Below are 25,956 nucleotides of genomic sequence, written 5' to 3' on the forward strand. Positions count from 1 at the left end.
TTTTCCTAATTTTATACAAATTTAGAAGCAATAAATTTCCCCTCCCTCTGAAAGTGAATGAATTTGTAAAAATACTTTTATTATATATTTTTTTGTGTTTTTATATTATTTATATGTACATCCTATTCATTTGTTCATTGATAACATTGTATTCCCCTGTTTTAGTTGAAAATAAATAATAATAATAATAAAATGATATTTTCCTTGCATAAATACTATTTTTAGTTTTGGATTAGTGCTAGGAGAAATTGCCACACACCTCCAAACTTCAGCTATCTTGTAACTTGAAAGAGGTTATGTGAACAGCTGAAAGGACATCTTTTCAAATATGTGCTATAATTAGGTCTTGTTTCTCCTATCGTCAACTCCATAAAGTTAAATCCTCATACGATCCTATATTTCATTGAGACTGTTCCCCCAAAAAAATTATAAAGGGTAAGTTATGCATTGTCGGACACATCGAAAAGGTGTCTACGTTCACATACTTTATAGGTATAGACATCGTATGTTATATTTGAGATTTTTTTTAAATAAATTCATTGATAAATATGTTAGTAAGAAGAATAGTTATTAATAATTTAAAAACTCAATCAAAAAATGTCCAAAATTCATAAATTCGGACAGGTTTCAAATTATATTTCTTTACTTCGGACGTTATTCGAATCATGTTTCTTAATTTGGGACACCATGAAATAACAAAAATATAGGAGAAAAATGTACAAACGAGTACAAATGCTGCTTTGAATATTTATCTCTGGGGTGGGTAAAATTCAACGGATAAACTCATTTACAATCCTTATAATGAAGCATCTCAAATTATTTTATGAGAACAAATAGAGGGAGTAAGAGACAGTACAAACATTAAAAAAAGAATAATCCAACACTCTTTGCTAGTATTAAAATAATTTATAAAGGATCATATCTGTGTTTCAAATTCCGTTTCGAGAAGGAATGTAATGGACCCAATTCAACGATATGATGCTATCTATTCCATGAATACCTCCAAGATAGATGATATAGATGTTCTAGCCTTTTACATTTTTTGGTTTCACTTATCGATAAAAATTATTAATTAATAATCCACTGTCTCCTTTATACATCTTTCCATTACCGTTCTTCAAAATCCTATTTATCCTTTTTGTTGAGAAATGCTTGATTCACTGACTTGGAAGATTCATATTCGATTTATTAATAAGCAAGGAAGTCAATGGACTACCTCGGAATAAATTACTCGCCTTTCAATAACATTTTTAAGAGTACAAAACGCTTAGCTCCTCCAGGATTAAGGAACTAACAACTTACATTTTACCACTCTGTTATTGCTAAATTCAGTTTTTCATTGATTCAATGATTAAAGATTTTTTTCATATTGTCTTATTTATAGTTTTATTAATCAATTAATTTAATATTATAATAAACAATTAATAAATGAATTAATTTCATTTCTTAATTAATTAGTTATTTTGCATATATCGCGTTGATTGGGTAATAAACAATAAGGAGAAGTGGAGCATTACATTGACTTAAGAATCTTCTAATGTCTTTGCATATCTTTCCCTCAATATATGGGTACCGGGTGGTCCATTGAAATCTGAGTACATGCTAATTCAATAATTCATTAAGGCCGAGGGATTGAAATTAATTAATGTTCCGATATATTAAAGCATAGCAATTAGTTACCAAACAAAACAAATCTGAGCTGTCTAGCTTACGTACAAGTCAAGAAAATGAAACTTGAACGTGATAGACAAATTTCCATTCGCCCATTCCTTGACACTGGAAAAAACCCCAACGGATATCTTCCAACAGTTGAACGTCTCTAAGACTACTGTCTACGCCGTCAGCAAGTACCAAACGTTGGAAAGGAAGAAGCGCTCCGTCAAAAAGCCAAACTGGATCCGGATGAGTTAAAAAAGCAGCCCAGGCCAATCCTCTCAATTCATACTTCTTTTGAGCTCCTTTTTTTACACTTTTGGCCCACCTACAGACTAAACCTTTTGGGTGCATATGATAAGAAGGCCTGTAGTGTCAGTCATCCAATTAGCCAGACCCTTAAAGCAAGAACTCTGGGGGAACATTTGCAGCGGGTATTAAGCCTTCCGCCACTGCCTGGCAGCCATTGTTCCCGCTAAGGGGCTAAATGAATAGTTAAGGGAGCCCAAATACACATCTATTTATAGTATTAATCTTGTTGAATTTCTATTGTCAATTAATAAATTGTAACTTGTTAAAGTTTAAATTCAAAGATTTCAATAACCAAACGGTAAATACACTGAATAAATTGAACATCAATAGTTTAATACGCAAAATATTTTCGTTTTTATTTGTTCCTCTTAAAATTACTATATATTGAGAGGTTTTAGATGGATAGTATTTTATACAAAAAGGTACAAATTTAATTAACTATATATTTTTTTATAATTATTAAGGATTATTGGATTTAATTCATTCTTGATGATTTTTTTTTAATAAATCAAGTTCCAATTACGCAGTTTGGACTAACTTGAGCAATTTAAAATTCTTACATGACATCAAGTCTGATAATACTAATATTGGATATCTAACATTATTATCTGCGGAGAATTTTGTGTTCAAAAAACGTTACAAATTTAAAAATGAATATAAAAAATAGTTTTTGTATTTTAGAAATTTAGGAAATTAATTTATTTTGATTAATACCACCAATAAAAACATAAAAGCTCATCTAGGTCAGGATTTCCATAACTTATTCAAGATGGCACCCATTGGCTACATTATAACATATAGGTCAATAAGTCATAGGCCTAATTACTAGATGGCGCCACTAAAAAAATACAAAATATTTTTCGGAAGTACGAATATTCAAAAGGTTACTTTCAAAATTTTATGCCGTTTGGTTTATTATTTATCGAGATTTAACAGTGATTTAAGTGACGATATTTTTGTGATTCTTAAAAACGATGGAATCAACACTTACAAATATGTTCACTCATGCGCACACTCTTAATCGAAAGATGACTAGGGTCGGGACATATTTGTAAAATGTAAGGATAAATAAAACTTTTTTATTTATTTACAAAAATCACATACCTAACAATACTACAAGTTAAAAGATGTTCATAGTGCAAGTAGATGTTTAATACCAAGTAGCAGTTATGTTAAAAAAATACTGCCGGTATGTACTCTCTGTCTTTCATGAGTACACTTACTAGTTATTACTTTGCACCTAGATGTTTAGTGATGAAAATATGGTGTATTTTTTTCGGCTCGCCCATTTTTTATTTTTTTTGGGCGCGGTAATCTTATAAATGAATTTTCTTCTCTAGGCTTTTGTTATTATTATTGAAGTCCTGTGTAATTAGCTTTCTTTATTCATTAAATTCAGTTTCATTTAAAACCTGATTGACCATTCGTTTGAACTTATAAAAGACGGACAGTAACGTTAGTATTTGTTGTGGAGCTAAAATTACAAGTCCCTGTTGGACCAATAGAAGAATTAAGGATCAACATGAGAATAATACTTTAAAATGTTGTTTTTCTTTTTTGTATTTTTTTTATCATGCCCAAATACACATGAATTCCATCACTATTTATTTTTCTTTTCCATGAATTAAATAATATTGATAGCAGCTTTTGAAAATAAAATTATCCTACTTGTCTAGTACATATTTGATACTTGATGCATCTCTTCCTATTAATATTCAAAGTGATAATAATATTTTTCCATTACTCGTATCTGTATTCTCTTTCCTATAGTATATTCAACTAAATCGATTTATCAAGTGTTCATCAAAACTATTTGTTAAACAAAACCTATGGGCTTATAAAAATACATTAAAATAGAATGTCTCAAAAATTATCTTATAATTAAAATTGACTTACTTTTAATTGGATAAGTTAACAATTTAAGATTTTTTTATCGATTTTCATAATATATGATTAAATTTTTGGCATTGATACTTTCTAAAAATTCAATATTGGATTTATTATTGTAACAGTCTAAACGCTGACCAATAATTAATATCCACTATACAAAAACTAAATAATATCCGATGACACTATTACAATTTATACTTCTTTATGATTTTTCAAAATACAAATAATTATATCTAAAGTAGACGTGGGTTTATATATTTGATCGAAATCAGATAAACGATATATCTGCCAAAATATCCAATATTTGTACCGTATAGGTATTTGATAAATTTCTTAGAAACTTCAATATTTCTCCTAATATTTTATTAATCAGAAGAAATGAGGGAATAGAAAAAAAATTCAATTTTTGTACCGAGGGAATGCTTAATACAAGGAGTACTTACTTAGATAAATGAATAAAGGCTTCTATTATAACTTATGTAATTCATAAGAAGAGTGAGACGCAAAGTTTGCCTTCTTGGTCCTTACATTAGGACAAAAATACTGGATAAGTTTGATTGATCATCCAGGTTTCTCAAAACTATCTTCATTAAAATCGTTGTTTTTTTTTTAGATGGTAATCTTGCAAACTAGTGACTTGTATAATGGACATGTTAAAAAAAAATATCAAAATGCTAATAAGAAAGTATTGGAAGAAAGATGCTTAGTTGTCATGACGTTTCATAACATCAGCTGTAATAAGGGGGAGGAGAAGAGAGAAGTAAAATAAGACATTAGCTAGATTTACACAGATGTCAACCCTTAATTTTACTTGGAGTCGAAAAAGGACATAGAATTATAACTCCACAACAAATCTTTTAGGTTACTCTCAGTCTTTTATTCTGACTATTCCTATCTTAGAAATGGTTCTATAGGATTTAAATAACAATGACAACAGCTTAAAGGGAAAAAATCCTTCTTTAGATTACCGATTTAAAAAAACCAAAATCCAAAAAAAGACCGACAATTATTCATAACATTAATAAACCAGGAAGAAATTGATGAATCTGTACTTTATAACTAAAATACTTTTTATTTATATAAGCTTCTATGTCACGAGTTAATCTTTTCGATCAATTAAATGCTGTCAGATGGTTCGTGACAGATCAATTAATGGATATTACATATTCTTATAACTGAATATGCATATTTCCTCATATTGTCACTAAAAAAACTACTAATCTATATTTAGTTTAGACCCCTTAATATATAAATCTGCTATCAAACGAATCAAAACAATTTGACAAAACAAAAAAAAAATACTTTTAGAAATACATATAAGTAATTATTTATAAATATTTATCAGATCGAAAAATTATTTTTATATCAGCCCATGACTATTTTGAAGAGTTTCAACTTCAGTGTCAGAACTTATATATTCTATTTATTCCAGTCTTAGGAACGATTCTATTGGTCCTTAGACTTTTTATTAAAAATGTCCAACGTTTATTAGGGCAAGTAAAATATTAGATATGTATTATGAGCATTGCACATATCTTGCAAAAAATCATAGTCTTTTAATAAGAATAAGATCCAGAATAAGCCTAAAATATTATTTACGGCTTGAGAAAAAAAATTGAAAATTAAATTTCAAATATTATATTTCTTCGGAAAAAAATTCTAAAATATACAGCTATTCACAAAAAATTAAATTTTTTGGAAAAAAATTCATATATTAATTTTTTGCTTTGAGAACACTGTTAAGTAGAAAAGAAGTAAAAACATTGACGACCAAATATAATTTTTTTTGTGCCTGTGAGCTAAAGCAAAAATATAAAGTGCAACTTGTCGTCAGCTGCAAATGTTTTTTTTTTCTTCTTTTCCTCTAACTAGTGTTTTTAATATTGATTGGTTGGATACAAATGAGTTCTTATTAAACTTTTAACAGTTATCTACTGTGAATAATTATTCTTTTGTTAGAAGAATTATCCAACTACCAACTAATTTTGGGGTATTTTTTGTTTCTTTTTATATGAGAGTTTGCACAATACAATAAGATAGCGATGTGTTCAAGTAAGTATAACAATGGTTCTAGTGATAAGTAATTATGATGTTCTAATAGTAATAACAGTAGGTTATTTATTGTTTTAAGCATCAGTAATCAGCAAAAATGTAACCTTAAAACTAATCTAATATTGGTTCGGGATGTGTAAATTTACTGGAATATATATGTCCAAAGATCCCAACAGACCCAAAACCCAGAGTAAGTGGTTTTTGTCCTATCTTTATTACCTATTTGTTTTTCACATTAGGAATGTTGTGATTTTCCCAATAAATTTTGCCTACATATATCATATATAAAGCCTTGCAACCTTTCCATCAAAAATAAAATTAAAAAAATATATATTATCTAAAAATTGTTAAGAACTCTTTACAGAGTAAATTTGAATTCAACCAATCAACGGTAAGAACATTGATAAAAAGAAAATAAAGTATAAAAATCGACGGCTGACAGTAAATTAAATATTAAAATTTTATGTTTCTGATATAATGCAAAATGAAGAATTACCTATTTTATGTAATATGTATATTAAGGTAGCCCTTAAAAGTTAATTTTTACTTTATAATTGTCTCGGCCTTCCATTTTGTTTCTTTCATAATAAAACTTTGTTGTGCAAAATATTTTTTATTTTAATTAATATTTAATGGTGGCTTCTTAATGTATACGATATATAGTGAAAAATTAGGCAAATAAAAATTCAAAACTCTAATTTCTTTTTATAACATCAAGCTACTACAGCAACATTTTCTCAATGCATAAATATATTTTTTGCCATCCTTTATTGGTTTGCAATTAGTATTTTGTGTAGTTTCAATATTAAATCCTTTTTCACATAAATTGGAGTATTCAGTGTTGTTTATACTACAAATTATTTAATTTACAAAAAGAACCCTTATTCAGTACACTTTTCTCTTCTTGATAGCTTTTTTTTAATGTTCCTTTCATTGGTCAGATGGAAAATTACTCCATCTGTTATTGAAGTCCATTAACAAGTACACAATGTATATTTCTTTCTCTATGAGCCACCTAACATTGAACCTACGCACATTGAGTTCTAGATAATAATTTCTCCAAGGGCGGTATCAATGGAGCTACACTGCTCAATTCCACATATTTTATTATTGTAATCAAGTGAGTCCTCTAATATCTATGGTGGAGCGTCTCTTCTCGATAGTTGAAAAAGTTAAATATATTATTCTACGGTTTATATGTGTTTAAAAATAATAACGTCTGCAAATATTGATAAATTTACAATTTTAGTCAAAAGCTTAAGAGAAAAGGGCACCCATTACTCAATGTTGCTGAAATGTTACCATTATTGACATAGGGAATATATTTTAACTATTAAAACCAATTGAGCGGGTAAGAAAATGAACATAAAAATATGGTTTTTTAAGTACCCCATAAATCACAAACCTAATACTAACCTATAACAGTTGGCTCTAAATCAACAAACACAGCCCTTGGAACATGTATTCCTGAGCCTGTTTCCGAAAAAAAAGTTGAAAATGAATCATCTTCTTGATAAATAGAATCCGAAGGTATTGTTCCATCCGGCTTTATGCCATGCTCAAGGCAGTACAACTCCCAGCATGCGTTACCCATTTGTACTCCAGCTTGGCCAACATGAATAGAAATGACTTCTCTCATTTTATATCAGACTAAAAAAAAGATAAGTAAATCAAGGATTAGTATTTTATTTAATACAACAATAGTACACATAAACTATTTCTTAATTAATAATTTAAATTTTAATTATTTTTAATTTGAAGTATACCAAGTATTAAGATCAAATCGGCGCATTTTTTAAAAATCTTTAAAATCTCACTGAGGTCACATTTTTTGGCGGGTTTACTTAAAAATTGGCGTGAATTATACTTATGAATGTTATAAAAGAGCTCATTTGTTGTATACGCCTCCATAATCAAATACACCTTCGATCTGAGCCCGGAAGTTAGAACAGGCTTTTGACGAGGTAGTTCCTTTGCATGTTGGTCATTGTTTCCTTGATGGAGGCAATCATGAGATGTTTTATTTGTTTTAAATTACACGTAGTTCTAGGCAAATTAATTCGTCAAATTAAGATTTGACATGCTGTGGGCAATAATTCCTCCCCAATGAAATTAAAACGGTGCCACTCCAGAAGAGCCTTATGAATCTTTTATACGGTCTAGATTTGGACACAAGTTACATTTGAGGCCTTCCAATTGCAGTGTGAATGTTGTTGTAGACAAAAATAATCGTGACGGTGCAACGATATATAAGATACAACGAACGAAATATACAGGATTTATTCTATAATTAAGGATTTTTTTGACAAGGATATAAATAAATTTGTAAGAAAAGGAACTACATTTAATGTCATTTGTTGAACATGTTTTGCCGTTTGTGACCCAATTAACTTTGATTTATTTTTAAATATGTGATTTTTATATAGTTTTATCTTTAAGTCCATATAAATAGATTTGGGGAAAAAAGGTTTTTGACGTCGTTAAGGACATAATTTATAAGCTTTTAGGACTGATATAGAGAACGGATCAGGACCAAGACGAGACTGAACTGGACCGAGACAGAAAATAATATTTGCTCTTGGGGTAACTAGGAAAGTTTTGACTGTACTAGCCTAGTAATCCACAGGAGCCAATTCAACCATTGTAGCTCATTTTTTCACCTTTACACTTATTGTTTATTTGATATGAGACCAAATATATTTTCAAAACCTCATCTCACATAACCAAGAATAAATGTTTTCTACTTTCTCTAGAATAACCTTTTGAATAATTTTTATATTGTGCAGATTTATCCCATGGACTCTGCACATAAATGCCACAACACATCTAACCAGGACAAAGGCCGAAATTACTCCATCGTCGATCGTCAATTTTACTCTGAGTCCTACACGGACTTTTAAACTTCCACCCCCCTTTCAACATTCCATATACATTATTAATGTTATGTTATTATGTTGTTAATTAACAATAATGATAACAGCTTAGAAAAATAAAGTACTGACAATTTTCATATTCCCAACTACAAAAAACTTATTCCTTATAATTCTACTCATTTCAAGGTGTTTGAAACTCCAAGAAATTTGGAAATTATTTTTTTTCAAGTTGTATAAGTCAAAATATATTTGAAACGTTATTATAGAAATATTTTAAAGACTGATAAATAATATATCCAATTCTGACAAGAGCCCAGCTCAATTATCACCATCTAATTAAATGTAAACTATCTATGAACATTTTTTAAATTCCTATAGTTATTTATAGTGGGAAAAGAAAACATTAATTTTTCTGTTAATTTTATAGTTGCTTTTTGAACTTTCAAAAAAAATTTCTTAGCTTATTGGTTAGTCATCTTTTTAAACACGTGTATTGGAATGCATTGATGTATTTTATTCTTTTTTTTTTCTAGAAAAGTTATTTTAAACTAAAATGTTTATTTATATCTGTATAATGCATCTTTTCTAAATGAATAAAGAGATTTAAAAAAAAATAACAACAACAACTATTTAAATTAATAATATAAACATTTCATCATTCTTAATATATTTTAAGAGCTCTGTATCTTCATTATTCAAATAGTGGATTAAAAGAGTACTTAGCTAAAGAATACTCAATATATGTCACTCATTTTTTCCAATCCTTTTTTTTTTTGCGCAACAACGGGTGATTCGGTCTTTTTCTTTTCTATTATTCGTAGAATTGTAATGAACAATAATAGTTATAAATTAAATGAAAAGGTCCACCTAAAAGTTAAATCGAAGACTTTCATTACATAATCGTTTTTCAATTCTCTCTTTCATTTCATAACTATTCTACTTGGTTAAAAATACCCCTTATTTGGACCAACTCAGGGGTTACAAGAAAGAAAAAAAAGTGCATTCTCCATGTATAAAATATTAACTGAATTATTGTATTGTTTACATGAAAGATATATTAGTATCATAAAATAATAGTTATGCATCCTTTTGCCATTATAAAAATCATTGGTTTTTCTCAAAATTGTACATGAATTACATTTGTATTTTTCAACAAATTATCTTCAATGTCTCAATGTTGTGATTGATAAAAAATCAAACTTCAATTATATTCTATTTTTGTACATTTATTTTATTATACTTCTAGGACGTACCCATATTATATCTTATATTTCGAAGGATTTTATTAATGCTTTAAATAACTCCAGAATTTAGTAAAAATTGTCGATAGACAATATATTAATTAGAAATATGTTCCTCCTTGAATCATCATTAAGATACATATTAAGACTAAATTGCTAATTATCTTCCTAATTTCCTTTTTTAATTCGTATTTAGTATACTTTTTTCCTTTTTTATTTTGTTTGTAATTTTCATGAATCACGTGTTCTGATTCTTTATTAATAATTCGTTTCTTAAACATTACATATTCCGTCTTTTGTATTTAAAAAATCTTAATTGACCCTTTGTTAAAAATATTTTAATATATTACTTTGTGAAAAGAAATATATAGATTTGTTATTGTTTTGGAAAGCTAGAATCATTATATAACTCATTGCTTGATAACGTAGTAATATTTCAATTGATGGAAATCTTGTGTATTGTGCATAATGAACAAAAACTTACATTTATAACTCTCTGTCTTTTATGAGCACACACGAATGTTTAATGTTTTGAATTTAATTGAATGTAGTCAGAAAGGAAGTTTAATACTCAGAAGTTAAATAATACAACAGATCATGAAAAGAAAATGCATTCTTCGGATTACCAATTGAAAAAAAGGGGGAACAGGTAAAAAAATACACACTATACTAATCTGTAAACAGAAAAATGCAATTTCTTTATTAAAATTTTAGGGTGGATTAATTTATATTAATACAGCAAAGTTTGTCTGTCTACATTAATATATGACAATGAGTCACCAAGAACTGTAAACCAGGCCTACGGTTATTGTGTACTCATCTCTATGATGGAAACTTTGAGAGGTTAAAAGTCATTTTTTTTTTAATTTTCTGATGAGTAATGTTGTATAACATATAATTAGCTGTCTATTGCTAAGAAAAACATTGTCCTATTCGCCATCATGAGCACACAGTACAAGAAGAGGGCTGAGATCGCAGCGCTCCTCCCCACAAGTTTGTCGTAGAAGGCTCTGTGGTAGTAGACTGGGCCTCAAGCAAGACAATTTTGAATGTATCCATGTGGTTGAATGTCAGAACAACCTCAAACACTCTGCAGGAGGAAGCAGTCAATGACAATTAACGACATAATTAAAGAAGTAGAGAAAATAAAGTAATGATTTATATCGTAAAATTCAAATAACTCCGTCGCTATAGAATAAATATTGGAATGAATATATAGTTAAAGTACTTGTCCACTATGATCAATATCTTCTTAACACTAGATGATCATTAATGACATTCTTATCCCCAGATGCCAAACTTTGTGATTAAGGCCATTCTTTTTATACTCAATGTTCTGGTGTAGCTCTACTGTCCTACTAGCACAGTAAACAGGAGTATTTTGTGTACCCTCCTTTCTGAACTAAGAAAGTTAACCTTTTTCATATAGACAAAAATTAACCACAACCGAACATGATATTGCAAACATTCCAGAACAATCCTGATATTTTTATATCTTTTTATGTTTTACATAATTACCACCTTGTACAGAGCCAAACTTATTTAATTTCCTAACAAAACACGTTTCAAACTGTGAAAAAAAAAAAAAAAAATAGCAACGAATATTTTTTTTTAAATTTCGGTTCTGATACTGATTTCTTATTATGTATGAAGGAATTCCATAAATAAATAGCAAAATTGTTTACTTTTTTTAATATTTAACTTTTTAGGAAAATAAATAAATACACTTACCAATCATAATTGGTTGTTAATCAATTTAAGTTTTAAAAAGTAAATTAATTTCTCGTGGACTTATATAAGGGAGTTTTTTAGATATTTAACGTGAACCTCCTCACCCTTCGGGATCTTATCTAATTTCTACTGTTTCATGGGAGGAAAAAAAACCTGTGACAATAACAGAAGGTTATTTTCTATTATTTTACTGGTTTGGCCCATATGAGGTCAAATTGCCTTGAACTGTCTTTAATTCCTAGCTTGCCCTAGGATTTGAAATATGTATATACCAGTTCTTGAGTCCGGACTCGTGTCTTTTTTAATGGACCCGGGACGGATATTGATTACTCTAGCTTGACTTAGAAAATATGGACTCGACTCTAGCTCTGTTATAAACGATATTATTCAACAAACATACAAAAAAGAAATATCTAGTGAACGACTTACTTAATAGTTTCTGAGGAAACCGTCCAAATCAACTCCTGCAGTTACGGACTTTTTGAATGACTCATGATACAATTCAATTGTATGGGGCACTAACAATGTGGTTATTTCTCAATTATTACTTTCATGTAAATTTATTTTACAAACCTACAAATTAGTATAACCTGTCTATATACTTCCCCACCCCCACCCCCCTTCTTTTCTTTTTTTGAATTTGTTTGAACGACTTCGTCTAGTCTATTTGTTTTATTGATTTGTATACAAAATTTTTGTCTCCAAAATGAGTTCAAATTAGCCATATTATCCATATATATAACTATGCATATGTATCGGTGGAATCGGCAATATTGAGCCGATTCCACCGATAACCGATTCTGATACTTCAAAAAATACCGATTCTTGCCGATACTGATGTATCAGTACACCCCTATCTAAAATATATATTAGATGAAAAAGTATCTTTTTTGTTCAATATTTTAGTAACTAGACATGGGCGTCGGATCAAAATCTTAAACCGATACTTTGAGCAAAATATCAAATATCTTAATCGTATTGGTATCGTAGAAATTTTCTTTAAAATATCGATATTTGCTTATGATATTTTATATACATAATGCAGTTAGAAAAAAGGAGAAAATGAAAAAAAAAATGTTTTATCATTTTTTTGGAGCCAGGGAATGCTTAATGCAAAGAGTTCTCACACATAAATGAATTAATGCATCTGTTATGAACGGATTATTTAAAAAATATGAAATTTGAAGATCAGGCTCTTTTTGTAGTTGTTACTTGAAAATATTTTTTTCTTAACCAGACCAGTCATCATTATCCTTGAAGAGAGAATGATGATTATAAAACAATCACTAATTCGTGAAAGACAAAGAGTAACTGAGGATTTGTTGAGAATTCTTTATAGGACTTGGATTAGAATTGAGGATCGACATCGCTGTAATTCCTCCGCATATCATTGCTAGATACAGAGTGGGATTTGAGTTTTTTTTCTTTCCCATTATAACTGCTCACCTTGCAAAAAAAACCTTCAAATTGCCGAGGTTGACCACATTAATTTTTTGATTCTTTGTTTTCTAACATACTGACGTTTAATATTATTTGAATCTCTGGTTATGAATCATGTACATCAAACAAAGAGGTTAACACAAAGACTGCCTCTCCGATAACATTTCATTGTGTAATGTATCCAAATTTAGATTGATTCATAAACTAGGCTTGTCAAGTTTTTCTTCCGTAAAAATAGATCTCTTTTTATTTAAACGGTAATTTTGATAAAATTACTAAACCGGAAGCAAATGGATGAATCCGGACTTTATAATTAAAATTTTTTTTTGTAATAAATTTGTATCTTAATACTTAGCCTCAACAGTCATGTAAATACTGTCAGATGGCTCACAACAGATCCATTAATTGATATATTACATACTAACCGGGAATGGGCGGAGTTATTAGGCGTCAACAACAAAATTAGCTTCCACAATAAAGAAAATAACTCCCTAACAAATCCCCAATGTTACCCCCCTGTTTTTCATGAAACCCTCACAAGTAGTGACTCAATACTAAGACCTTCTTTCTTCAAGAATAGAAAATTAAAAATATTAGCCTGATAAAAAAAAAAATATTATTTTCCAGGGAGTACTTTCGCTTGTTTTTAAACCTAATCTAAAGTGATATTCATTTTTTGTTAATTTTACTTAAAGTATTATTATTATTATTTTTTTTTTTTTTGAAAAGAGAGTTGAACTAAACACTTGCGAGATTTAATATTTTATAATATTTTTTTATTTGCCCACGTCTAGTAGGTACCATTTTCATTATTAAATAAATATTGGAATTGTTTGAATATTAAACGATTTATATTTAATATTCATCAAATATTTCTCAATCTTAGTATCATAGGATTTAGAATTCAATCAACGTAAGGAAATGAATTCGTTTAAGATAATGTTTGCTAAAAATCATAAGTAAGGTATTACTATAAGTAGGTTATATATTTTTCATCTACTTAAACTAATACATAAAATTATTGTGTAATTTCGTTTGAAACAAGATACTAAGAGTTACAAGCAAAAATTCACCGCTCTCCTTAAACACTTGGAAAGCTCACCACCCTCTTTTCACCACAAGATAAATTCATCCATAGACCATATAAAAATAAAAACCTGTCGCTGATGGCTCAAGCGTGCCCGCTACAAATGGAGTAGAAGAACTGAGAAATTACGACAATGAAATAACATAATTTCATAAGGCCAAATATGAAAAATGGCCTTTTGAAGTTATGTTATGTATTGTAGTAATTTCTAAGTTCTTCTACCCATTTGTAGTGGCCGCAACTAAAAAGCCTTTACTTACAGATTTATAGTATTATATGGTTAATTTCAGGACAAATTCATTACGAGGAAAGTTCATCTCAAGCAAGTTCATTGCAAGGAAAGTTCATCCCGAGGAAAAAACATATTTTTAAACAATATACTTTAATTATTAGAGAAGGTAAAATGAGTGCGTTGTATAATTTGCATGTACAAGTTTAAAACGTATTTTTAAAAGGTTAAATGAAAGTCTAGATAATTTGAGACAATTGTCACAAGGAGTGATAATTAAGTGAGTAATCAATCTATATTCAGTTAAGGAAAATATAAATATGTTAAAGCTATGTAGCAAATTTGTTACATTCGTTGGTTAAGGGATAAATAAAGTGTTCCATTAAACATAAGTTCTTCTTGAAATTCGGAACTTATTTACTAGGATAGTGAGTTTAATACTTAATGATTAAATCATCGAATTAAAAAGTAAGATAAAATAAAATATCATAGTTGATTTTTTTCATTAAGAGATATTCCAAAAATATGTATTCTTACGGGAATTAATTTTCCTCGGGGTGAATCTGTTTTGGAATTAACTTTACTTACTCGCGATGAACTAACTTTAGGATGAACTGGTATTGAGTGTGAAAAGCGGGAGGTGAAATGATGTTACGTCTCTTCAAGTATATAGTAATGAAAATTAGATGCCTTTTTTAGTTCGCCTGTTTTTTTTTGTTTTTTTGTTTTTTAGTGTCAAATTGATGAGTGAGTTTCTTTTTATAAGTTGTCGTCATTATTATTTCACTCCTGAGGAGTAAACTTCCTTTTCTACTTACATATAACCTTTGATTCATACATACAGCCCCGGATGGAACATTGGTGTGACATCATAAAAGAGTTCCAAAGAGTAATCCTGAGGCTTTATTGCAGAGTTATAATTCCATGTTTCACTCAGAGTAGAAGAGTTTCGACATCGGAGTAATTCTTGACAATGCCCTTGTTTATTTTTTTGTCCCCCCAGCCAAAGAAAGAATGAAACGTAATAACACCTAAGCTCCTCACCTCCAAAAAAAATTCCAAAATACAATATTGATTTTCAGTTTCTTTAAAAAAAAAATGATATTGAATAGCACCTATGTTGATATACCTAGTCTCAGCGTATCGTTGCTTGAATGCTAGATATAAGAAAAGTAAAAAAAAATGACCATGTGATCCATATTTATAGAAATTATTGTTCTGAGCAATATTAATTTGAATTAATATATCTTAACAACAAACTTTGTTGTTAATCATTATATTTATACTTTATATTTAATTTCAATGAAAATTGAATACGATCAACTTGAAATAGTGCACAACAATTTTTGCTACATAAATAATTTGTTTTTAATTGATCACACTTAAATTCCACCAAAAAAATCTTTGGAGCACATTTTGGTAATGAATGTCTCATCTGTACTGTCCATTATAACTAAACAGCATATTTAAGAACATGGACTTGCCAGTATGTATGATGTATATAAAACTGATATATTAAATCGTATTTGCACAGGAAAGAAAATTGTATAAAAAACATGTTTTAAAACGATGAATTTTAATATGAACAAAGATTCAAGAGTTGATAAACCGGATATGGAATTACTAATTGAAAAAGTACGTTGCTAATTGTAAAGAGCTAGTAAATGAAAAGATTTCATTGATACCAAGAGCTAAGTGCAGTAAAGTAACTAGAATTATGAAATAATTATTTCTTAGTGGAATAAAACAATTTTTTGATAATGTCCGATTGATCAGTAGCTTCTAATTAAATATTTTTAATGCAAAAATACTGTTTAGATTGCCAGCCACAAAAAAAAAACCAAAAAACTCTCCCACTTAAAATGCTTAAGATTTACAGCTATAGTGATTCATAATCAAATGAGCAAATACGAAACCTAATTCATTAGTAAGATAATTAGCCATAGTAGCCCCGGAGGAGTAGGCGTCGACGAACATACAAACATTACTTTCATAATATAGAAGATCATTCATTCTGCATCAAATCCTTGGTGTTACTCTTTGTTTTTCATGAGCACACTCACACGTAGTAGCTACTCACTCAATACATAGACGTTCTTTTCTCAAGAACAAAACAATAATTATAAGAGCATTAAACATGCATTTTAAGGTGCAATTAATTGTATATCTCCTAAAAGATAATTGCATATGGCGGCTACTGCTGTATATTTATCATTTATGCCGTCCATATTATTATTATACACAGACATACTTAATTTTTTTCCTTTTCATAAAAGTGATTTTTAGCTTTTTTCGTTTATTTATTTTTCGCAACTTATGCGATGCTTAAACCAGTGATTGCTAATTTTTTGTACCCATGATACTGCCTAATGTGCAGTGACATATATTTAGTGATGAAAATCGTATGTATTTGGGCATATTAAAAAAAAAAGAAACAGAAAAATCAAAATTGTAGCCCTAAAATTTTGAAGAATGTTTTGTAGGAGAGCAGCTTAGCTGTCACGGTGTTCCATTAGATCAACAAATATTAGCTGGAAAAAGGGAGAAGGGAAAGAAGGAAATAAACAAGGGCATTGGCAAGAATTACTCGGATGTCAATCCTCAATTATAATCATATCTCCCAAAAATTTTATAATTACAGACGAATGTTCATTCTGGTTTATAATTTTAATTGAATGAATTTCTTTACTCAGGTGTTAAATAATAATGACAACATCTAAGGAAATGAAAATTTATTGTTCAGATCACCAAAGAAAAAAAAACAGACCATCTAAAAAAAAACACTAAATACGTATATCTTTCTTTCCCAATAGATATACAATAATAAAGTGAGAAACTGTAAGGGCTAATGCAGTGCTGGCAATAAAATTTTCAAATGTTTTTTTATAATATTATTACTACCATTTACTCAGCTTGTATTAATTATATTCTTGTATTTAGTATTTACCAGAAAAAATTATAAATAATCAGCCGATTAATCAGTAATCTCTATTTCAAATCCCCTTTAGTATGTCACTAAATGAAATTCAAGATCAAATGAAAATAATAGTTATACATCCAACTTTTATGGAAAATAAACAATTATTATTGCATTCCTGATTAATTTGGATATTTGAGAAGTTTTGCCATTGGACATTGATATGTTTTTAATTTTTGGTCATATATGTAAGCACAATTTTTGGTCATATATGTAAGCACAATTTTTGCAAAATAAAGCTTGTGATGTCTAAGTTGAGGACAAGACTTACTCCATAACATATTTTGCAAATAGTAATAATTTATATAGATATTGATAATTTTACAAATATATTGAATTTCTCGTTATGTCTACACTATGTAATCATATCATCCAAAATTAACCTTAGATATTTGTAATATAAGTATGCAAATACTAATTAACTTTTATTCCTTCACATGTCAATACGTGATAATTTAAAAATATATTATTAAAACATACATGTGGTAATCATATCTATTTGGAATGCCAAATGTTATTTAGAGGGGGAAAATATAATACGAAGCAATTATTTTATCAATATATCGGAAAAATTAAGGGTGTTTATACGTATTTTAAGGCGTAGGAAAGCTTTTAAATCAATAATGGATTTTTATAAGCTCTAACTATGTTGGTTTGAAAATAATTCGAACAAATTGTGTCAAAGTTACTAAACCTATTGTGTGGAATACATAAGTATACTACGATAATCTTACTTGCTAAGGTTATATTGGTCATTAATTTAGAACCTAAAATGTGTTTTGAGCCTGTTGTTTGTACATACAAAACCTCCAATTTAAAAAAAACCTCTTTAGAGGGATTTTTATAAAAATTAATATAAGAACAACCGAAGTCAATTTGCAATATCCTCTGTTATGCTAAGTTAGTGCAAGATATTAAGAGTCAAGGTATATCAGTCATTACTTTTTCTACCACAAGAACAATAAATAAAAGAATGAAGTTATCGAAGCTTTTAAAGGTAAACTTCTATCTTCAACAGAAAAATTGTTAACTTATCATAAACTATCCTGTACCTTGGAAGTTGAAAGTAAGATTCATAAAGACAAACGTGTAGAATAAACCTGTTTTCTACATATTGGACACGAAGTTCATCGAGAAAGTGCGCACCATAATTGACCGATCCCCTACGAGGTCCTTCGTCTTAATTGGAAAGTAACTTGAAGTATGTGACAAGGAAGTTAGGCATTTGTTAACAAGGATCTCAAATTCTAGGTTACAAGATGCAAACTGCTACGATCTTATGACCAAGCACCATTGACCACCTAGCAGCCTTAATTTTATCTTTCCAAGCTCCAAAAGAAACGACTGTAGGACATATTTTAAGGACTGCCAGTCAAAAAAGTTTATACTACTTTGTTATATTGTACTTGTTTTTTTAGTATTTTTGTTTGTTTGTAAAAATTTGAAAAGATATCAGTTCTAACAAAAGGAAAGAAAAAAAACATATTTCTTCAACCACACCAGACAGACTTGACGTAAGAAAAATAAATTTAAATTATCTTCTTCCATTCGTTGAGTGTCCGAAGTCGGGCAATATAGGATTTAACTCATTACATCAAAAAATTTGGCATGTTTTTCAAATGTTTTTTTTTTTTTTTTTCCATCATAAAAACAGCGTTTGTAATATACCTTATCTCTAGATTTCTTGAGCCAGTATACATATAAAATTGAGTTGCCATTGACAATTATTATTTTATCCATACGTAATTATAAATAATTTCTAAAGACATTTACGGGTTTACCTTTAACAGCCTTTAAAGTGTCAAAAACGAATAAGACCATAATTTATTTAATAACCTTACTTGGTTGTTACGGACATCATAAAGTGATATTGTACGGTTTAGTATTTATTAGAAAGAGTTCTATGCACTATGTACATTTATTAGACTTTGGACGGCTTGCTCCGTCTGCACACCACTCAGCAGACTACCGTTTTGATTCTGGAGTGAAGTAGTGAATCCATGTTTCATCGATTGTGATGCACGGTCGCAAAAACTCCTTCTTATTTCGCGTGAACATCTCCAAACAGCTCTTTGAATTATCTACTCGTTGTTCTTTTTGCTCTGGTGTTAGCAAACGCGGCACCCATTTGGAAAACAGCTTTTTCATACCCAAATGTTCGTGTATGATTGTGTAAATACTACATTTTGATAATTTCAGAGTGTGACCTATCTCTTGCAACCTCACTTTGTGATTGCCGATGATGATCTTCAGGGTTTTTTCAACGTTTTCCTGAATAACCGCCTCTTTTGGCCGACCAGTGTTTCCAGCATCATCGATGTCCGTACGACCACGTTTGATGGTTGTTGTTGAGAGGACAGAGTCTGAATAACATTTATCAAGCCAAACTTTGGCTTGAACGGTGTTTTTTCCCATCAAAAAATAAAGATAAATCAACACACAAAATAGCTTTGAATCCATCGTTTTTAAGAATCACAAAAGTAACGCCACTTAAACCACAGTAACTCGATAAATAATAAATCAAACGTCATGAAAATGTGACAGTAACCTTTTAAATGCTTGTACTTTCGAAAAATATTAGCTATTTTGTTAGTGGATTTAATTATGCGAATAGAAAGTAATGGTCATAAATTTTTAAAACAACGGACGGGTCCTGAACATTTTGGAGCCGATACATCCCTTTTATATACCTTAGCGACAATTAACTACATATGTGAATAGAGATGTTGATTCAACTAAAAAAAAAAACAGAATAAATGTATTATTCTAACGTTACTGACTTAATAATTAATATATAAATTATCCATTATTAGAATCATCAAGATATATTAGGTTGGAGTAAAAGTAATTTAGTGGTGCCTACCTTTTTTTAACTATATTTGTATTTTTCGTCATTGGTCGGATTATACGATAATGTGCTGTAAGGTGTGAGTGTATCCTACAAACGCTTTTCTGAACAATATTGCGCCTGGACAATTCCATCGTGAATTATCGTGCGTAGAGTATGGAGGTCTATAAGGAAGAAATTTACCATATTTTACATTTTTACTTTCAAAGAGACAAACGTGTCTAAAGCGACGAAGAAAATTTGCAAAGCTTACGGGGCCGATACTCTTTCAGTTCGTGTGACACAACAGTGGTTCAAGTGATTTTTTCTCTCCTCAATTCTGCCCTCTACTGAGAACAACTCACCGGTTGAAGCTGGCGATCGAATAAAAGTTGCCAGTTTTGTTTAATTGGAGACAACAAGACAATGCTATGCCTCACACATCTTTGATGACGCGGCAGATGCTCTGCAAGCTCGGATGGTAAGTTCTTATCCATCCACCCTACAATCCAAATCTGGAACCACGTGACTACCACCTATGCCTGTATATGGCCAACACGCTTGGGGGTACCAATTTGGTGGCAATAGAGGCCTGAAAATTGGTTGATCGAGTTTTTGCTTCTACAGCTGAAATCCGATGATTGTGACACTTCTTTATCAAATTCTTCAAATGGATAAAGAAGAAAATAACAATATTTTAACTTACTGTGTGAAATTTTTTACATAATACATTAGGCCGATTTAATTATGCGAATAGAAAGTAATGGTCATAAATTTTAAAAACAACGGACAGATCCTGAACATTTTGGAGCCGATACATCCCTTTTATATACCTTAGCGACAATAAACTACTTATGTGAATTAAGATGTCGATTCAACTAAAAAAAACAGAATAAATGTATTATTCTAACGTTACTGACTTAATAATTAATATATAAATTACCCATTATTAGAATCTAAACTCTTAATTTTTCATATTATTTATGTCTTTGGAGATTTCCAAGAATTTTTAAAGTAGTTTAATTTAAACTAAGAGTCAAATCAATTAAATTTTGTAAGTCGGTTTGTAGAAAACTCATGTGCTCTTGGTATCTTAAAACTGGGTGACGACTTCTTTTAAAAAATAACAAGGTAGTAACTTGCGTGTGGGACACTCAGTCCGTCATTTTTAATTATGTAGATCAAGTGTATTTTTAAAAAGGCCCGTCTTTTTGGGATTGGTAATACAAAGAATAAAATTTCATTTCCATTGCTGTTACCATTATTATTTAACTCCTTAGTAATGAACTTCATTCAATTATATTCAAAAACTTATTGTACATTCGTATGTGCTCATATAAGAAGGAGAGTAACCTTGAAGATCTTTAGGAGAATTACAATTATAAGTCCTTGTTGGACTCATAGTAGAATTGAGGATAATTCTTACCAATTTATTGTTTATTTCCTTCTTGTCATACTTTTTTTATTACATTTATTTCATATATGTATATTTAACATATCTAATTTTATACAAATTCAATTTCCAATTATTAATGAAATTAATGAAGCACTGACTTACATTCGTTTATTCATTTTTACGAAATATACGTAAAAGAGGAAGACAGGGGGGGGGGGAAGCCAGCCATTCGTAAAATAAACAATACAATATTAACTCATAAATCATAATGTAAAAAGAAAACGAAAAAGTAGGCATAGCGAGGCGGTCGTAAACAATACTTGAGATAAACACAAGCTGTTTACTTTTGTGCTCCGTTCATAAGCACAAAATTGAACGGCGTTCCATGGAACGTGTGTTCAATAAACGGAACGGAATTTTTTTTTAACTCTATAAATGAGATTTTAGCGTTCCGTTCTAATAGATAATAGTAATTTCGGAAGGTGTGTAGGTATCCACGGGATAAGTATCCTAGAAACTATGCATATTCAAGAGCAATTTTAGAAATTGGGGAGGTATCTAAAGCCTCCACCCCACTAGACGCCGCCCCTGATATTAATCTTCGTGTTAATGTCAATTAACCACTCTAAAAAGTACATCATTATTATTTATGTCTATTTTATGTAGTAATAATTTAATTTCCATTGTACTCAATGGAACAAATTCTCACGCTCTTCGTTTTTTATTTTTTGTTGTAATTTTTCGTAGGGATTTAAAGTACTTCCCATTCAGTGGATATTTGAGTTAGATATTATGTTTAACGCTACTCGCTGCAATCAAGGGTTACAGTATTTCTATTAATCTTGACTGCAATGTATTTTTTCAATGTCGCCTAGATGTCGGGGTTTAGTAAAAAAAATATTTATTCTTATCAAAAATACACGAATATACAAAGGTACTATCATTTATGTTTATAAAATAGCAGGCAATATTCCAAAAAGATATTACAGGCAATTATAGGCACTGTAGTTTAAAAACTCCCTTTTCTCTACCTCACTTATTTTGGCCTAATATTGTCTTAGAAATATAATTTAATAATTTCCTAATTCTATAAATGTGGTGGTGAATTTTGGCTACTTTAAGTACAATTAGCGTTGCCATAAAAGGATCAGAATCATTTGTTCATTGAAAGGAACTATAATTTGTTGGAAAATCTATTTCACGTTCAATTTTGAGAAAAATTATTCTAACTTTCTTTTGGGTTGACGTGCTAAAAATATGCAATTTTACTACAATGACTCAGTACTATTAAGAGTTGGTCATAAGTTATATATAATATATTTTAATAACTAATTATGACTTCTATCTATATTAACATATGGGATTAAGAGGAGATCGATATGAAACACAACGGAGATAGCTATTCTATTTCTGTGAAAATAAAAGGTAGTTATTCTAGTCGGTTATTAGTCTTTTGAACTTTAGTTTGATTTTTTTTTATGATTCCCATTGGGATTTCTGACAAAAAAAAAAAAGGTTTTACACTCCAGACATACATGAAAGAACGTTCTTCCTTTTTCTACACTCAATTTAATTTAGCAATTTCATTTGGAGTATCCGACTTTTTTATCCCTAAAAAACTGTAGAGCTTCATTTAATGAGTACCCTAGTGTATGTATGTATATTGTACAGGCCTGATACTACCTAATAATTGGAACGCGGAACGGAACGAAAATAATGACAGAACGATGAACACTGAACGAAAAAAGAAAAATTGAACGGAACACTGAAGGAAACGCTTACAAGGCTGGATAAACATAACTAATTATTAGTTTATAGGTCCTCATGAAATCTGGTTCTTCGGAAGGCAGACCCCGAATCCTCGAAATTTTTAATCTTCTGGGACACGAAGCCTTTGCCATCTAGGCATGAGGGAATTCTTCTTTCAACAAGCTTCGCTACATATATAATTTCTTGGACTTTTGAATTAGATAATAAATTTTAAAAGCCTCGTGATACTTGGGAGATGTTGTAATAAGCCAGGCAGTGACCTAGGATACCATTGTAAGCTGATTGAGTTGATCTAATGAAATGTCATTACAGTTAAGCTGCTCTCCTCCAAAACATTCTTCAAATTGTACGGGTGACTGTATTGTTTTCGTTTTTTTAACATGCCCCAAATGCACACGATTTTCACCACTAAATATTATACAGGTGTGTGCGTCTAAAACTGAACACTCCTTTAAATTTTACGCCATGCACACATTCGTGATTTTATAGAGTTGAAACCGGTTTATACTTCGAGGCAAGGGTCTTGACTAGTTATAAACAAAACTACAGCAAAATCTAAATAGCAACAGTGAAACAACAACCGATAATATGGAGAGACGTCGAATCGCAATTTTGGAACTTTCTGCCCGGGGAAAAACTCCCACTGAAATTGCCAATGTTCTGAACTGCAGCTGCACTAGCATTTACAGCGTGGTAGCCAAAGGGACTCCTGAGGTGATCACAAGATCTAAGTCAAGGTCTCGACGGTCGGACAAAATGGCTGTTGTTGCGTCCGACGTTCAGAAATGTGATCTCATCTTCTTGGAGGACCACGAGAGGCTTAACTCCGAGACGTACTGCCAATATTTGGAGGACAAAGTGTTCCCTTGGGCCAGGGCTACATACAGGGACAGGTGGTGGCGGCAGCAGGACGGTGCCAGATACCACACTAGCAACTTTACCCAAGAGCTCCTTCAGATCGAGACTCCAGCCTTCTTCGATCGGAATTATTGGACACCTCACTCGCCTGATTGTTCGCCGCTTGACTTCGCAGTGTTTGGACGTTTAAAGGGGATCCTGTCGGGATTTTAATACAAGTCCAAGGACCAGCTGAAGTCTGGCCTCAAGAATGCCTGATCCAACCTCGACCAGAGCTTCATCGCCAAGTCGTGCAGCAAGTTCCGGTCCAGGCTGGAGTTGATAGTGGAGAACATGGGCGACCATATTGAATATACATGTGTCTAAGTCATGTTAAATAAATTAATTCGTCGACCACTTTAAAAATTACAGAATTACTTAACTATTTAAAAAAATTTCAGAGGTTTCAGTTTTAGACGCGCACACATGTACACCCCGAAATTTAAAAAAGTACTTATTATTTATGAAATACTTTAGTATATTTTTGCAATTTTGTGCAATTTTACATTAAATATTTATATAATTTTATACTTAAATTTTTCATTTTTTTTTAAATTATTTTTTATTCTGAAATAAATCTGTAAATTTGGGTAGAATTGTTGAAAGATATAAAATAAGTTACTTTTTGCAATCAACCATACTATGAATGTGAGTAACAAAGGTGTTAATAACTTTGAGCTATATTTCAACAAATTTTAGTTAACCATCAGTTAGTGTAAAATGTTAACCCAAATATTGAACTAATTTTTATACATGATACACAGTTCACATACACTCAATAAAGATTTTAGTATTTTTCCTAACTTTTTCATACATTTTTTTAAAAATTAATCTTAATAACACATTTAAATTTCAGATAATTAATGTTAAGACTTCTCTCAAATATGAATTAATTTATAAAAATTATAGGTACCAAAAATGTACTCATTAACTTTGATTCTGTGAAGTGCAATATATAAAATAACAGCTGATATTACTTTAGATGCAACCCATATACCCGATGTAGAAAAAAAGGAAATAGCAAAAACAAATGAATGATTTAAAAGCGAACAAATTAATCAAATTCACCAAACCTTTATTAAAAATTTCAAAATGTCAAATAATTCAAAGAAAATACATTTTGCAACAACAAAAGGTTGCATTTATTGTAAAAGATGTTTTAAGATATTACTAAAAAGTTACAGTAGATTTGAAACAATTTTATAAAATTTGTGTTACAGAAAATCCCTGTTCACGAATTAAGGGTTAATAAATTCATTTCACCCTTGATGTTGTTATATTAATATTTGTAATATACTTACTTTTAAATCGGATTTTTTAGTATATGTACTTTCACTTAGAGCGTATATGGCTAACTAATGGTCATCTACTCTTGTTTTTGTTTGATATTTGATTTAGAATATCCTAGAAACGCATGCATAGTGACATGGGAGTTACTATTAAAAACAATTTAAATAGAAAGGGGCAAGTAAAATTGGAAGTCACGGAAAAGCGAAAAAAAAAATCATGTTTGAGGAGGGGAAATGCTCATGCATTCATTAATAAATGTATGTACCAATATGTATACGTCTAGAGATGTAA

At 30.0% G+C, this 25,956-nt stretch overlaps 1 protein-coding gene across 1 annotated transcript in view; it reads right to left on the reverse strand.

The window, feature by feature from the left end:
- LOC121121782 (tubulin alpha chain) overlaps positions 1 to 25,725 on the reverse strand; it is a 46,188-nt gene extending 20,463 nt beyond the window's left edge. The window contains exons 1-2 of the mRNA XM_040716757.2: positions 25,677 to 25,725; positions 7,324 to 7,557 (exon numbers count right to left, since the gene is read on the reverse strand). Coding sequence (XP_040572691.1) covers positions 7,324 to 7,546 — 223 coding nt within the window. The 5' untranslated portion in view covers positions 7,547 to 7,557; positions 25,677 to 25,725. The remainder of the gene's footprint in view (positions 1 to 7,323; positions 7,558 to 25,676) is intronic.
- Between the last annotated feature and the right edge of the window lie 231 nt (positions 25,726 to 25,956).

The sequence above is a fragment of the Lepeophtheirus salmonis genome, chromosome 7 (genome assembly GCF_016086655.4).
Source record: "Lepeophtheirus salmonis chromosome 7, UVic_Lsal_1.4, whole genome shotgun sequence".
NCBI lineage: Eukaryota > Metazoa > Arthropoda > Copepoda > Siphonostomatoida > Caligidae > Lepeophtheirus > Lepeophtheirus salmonis.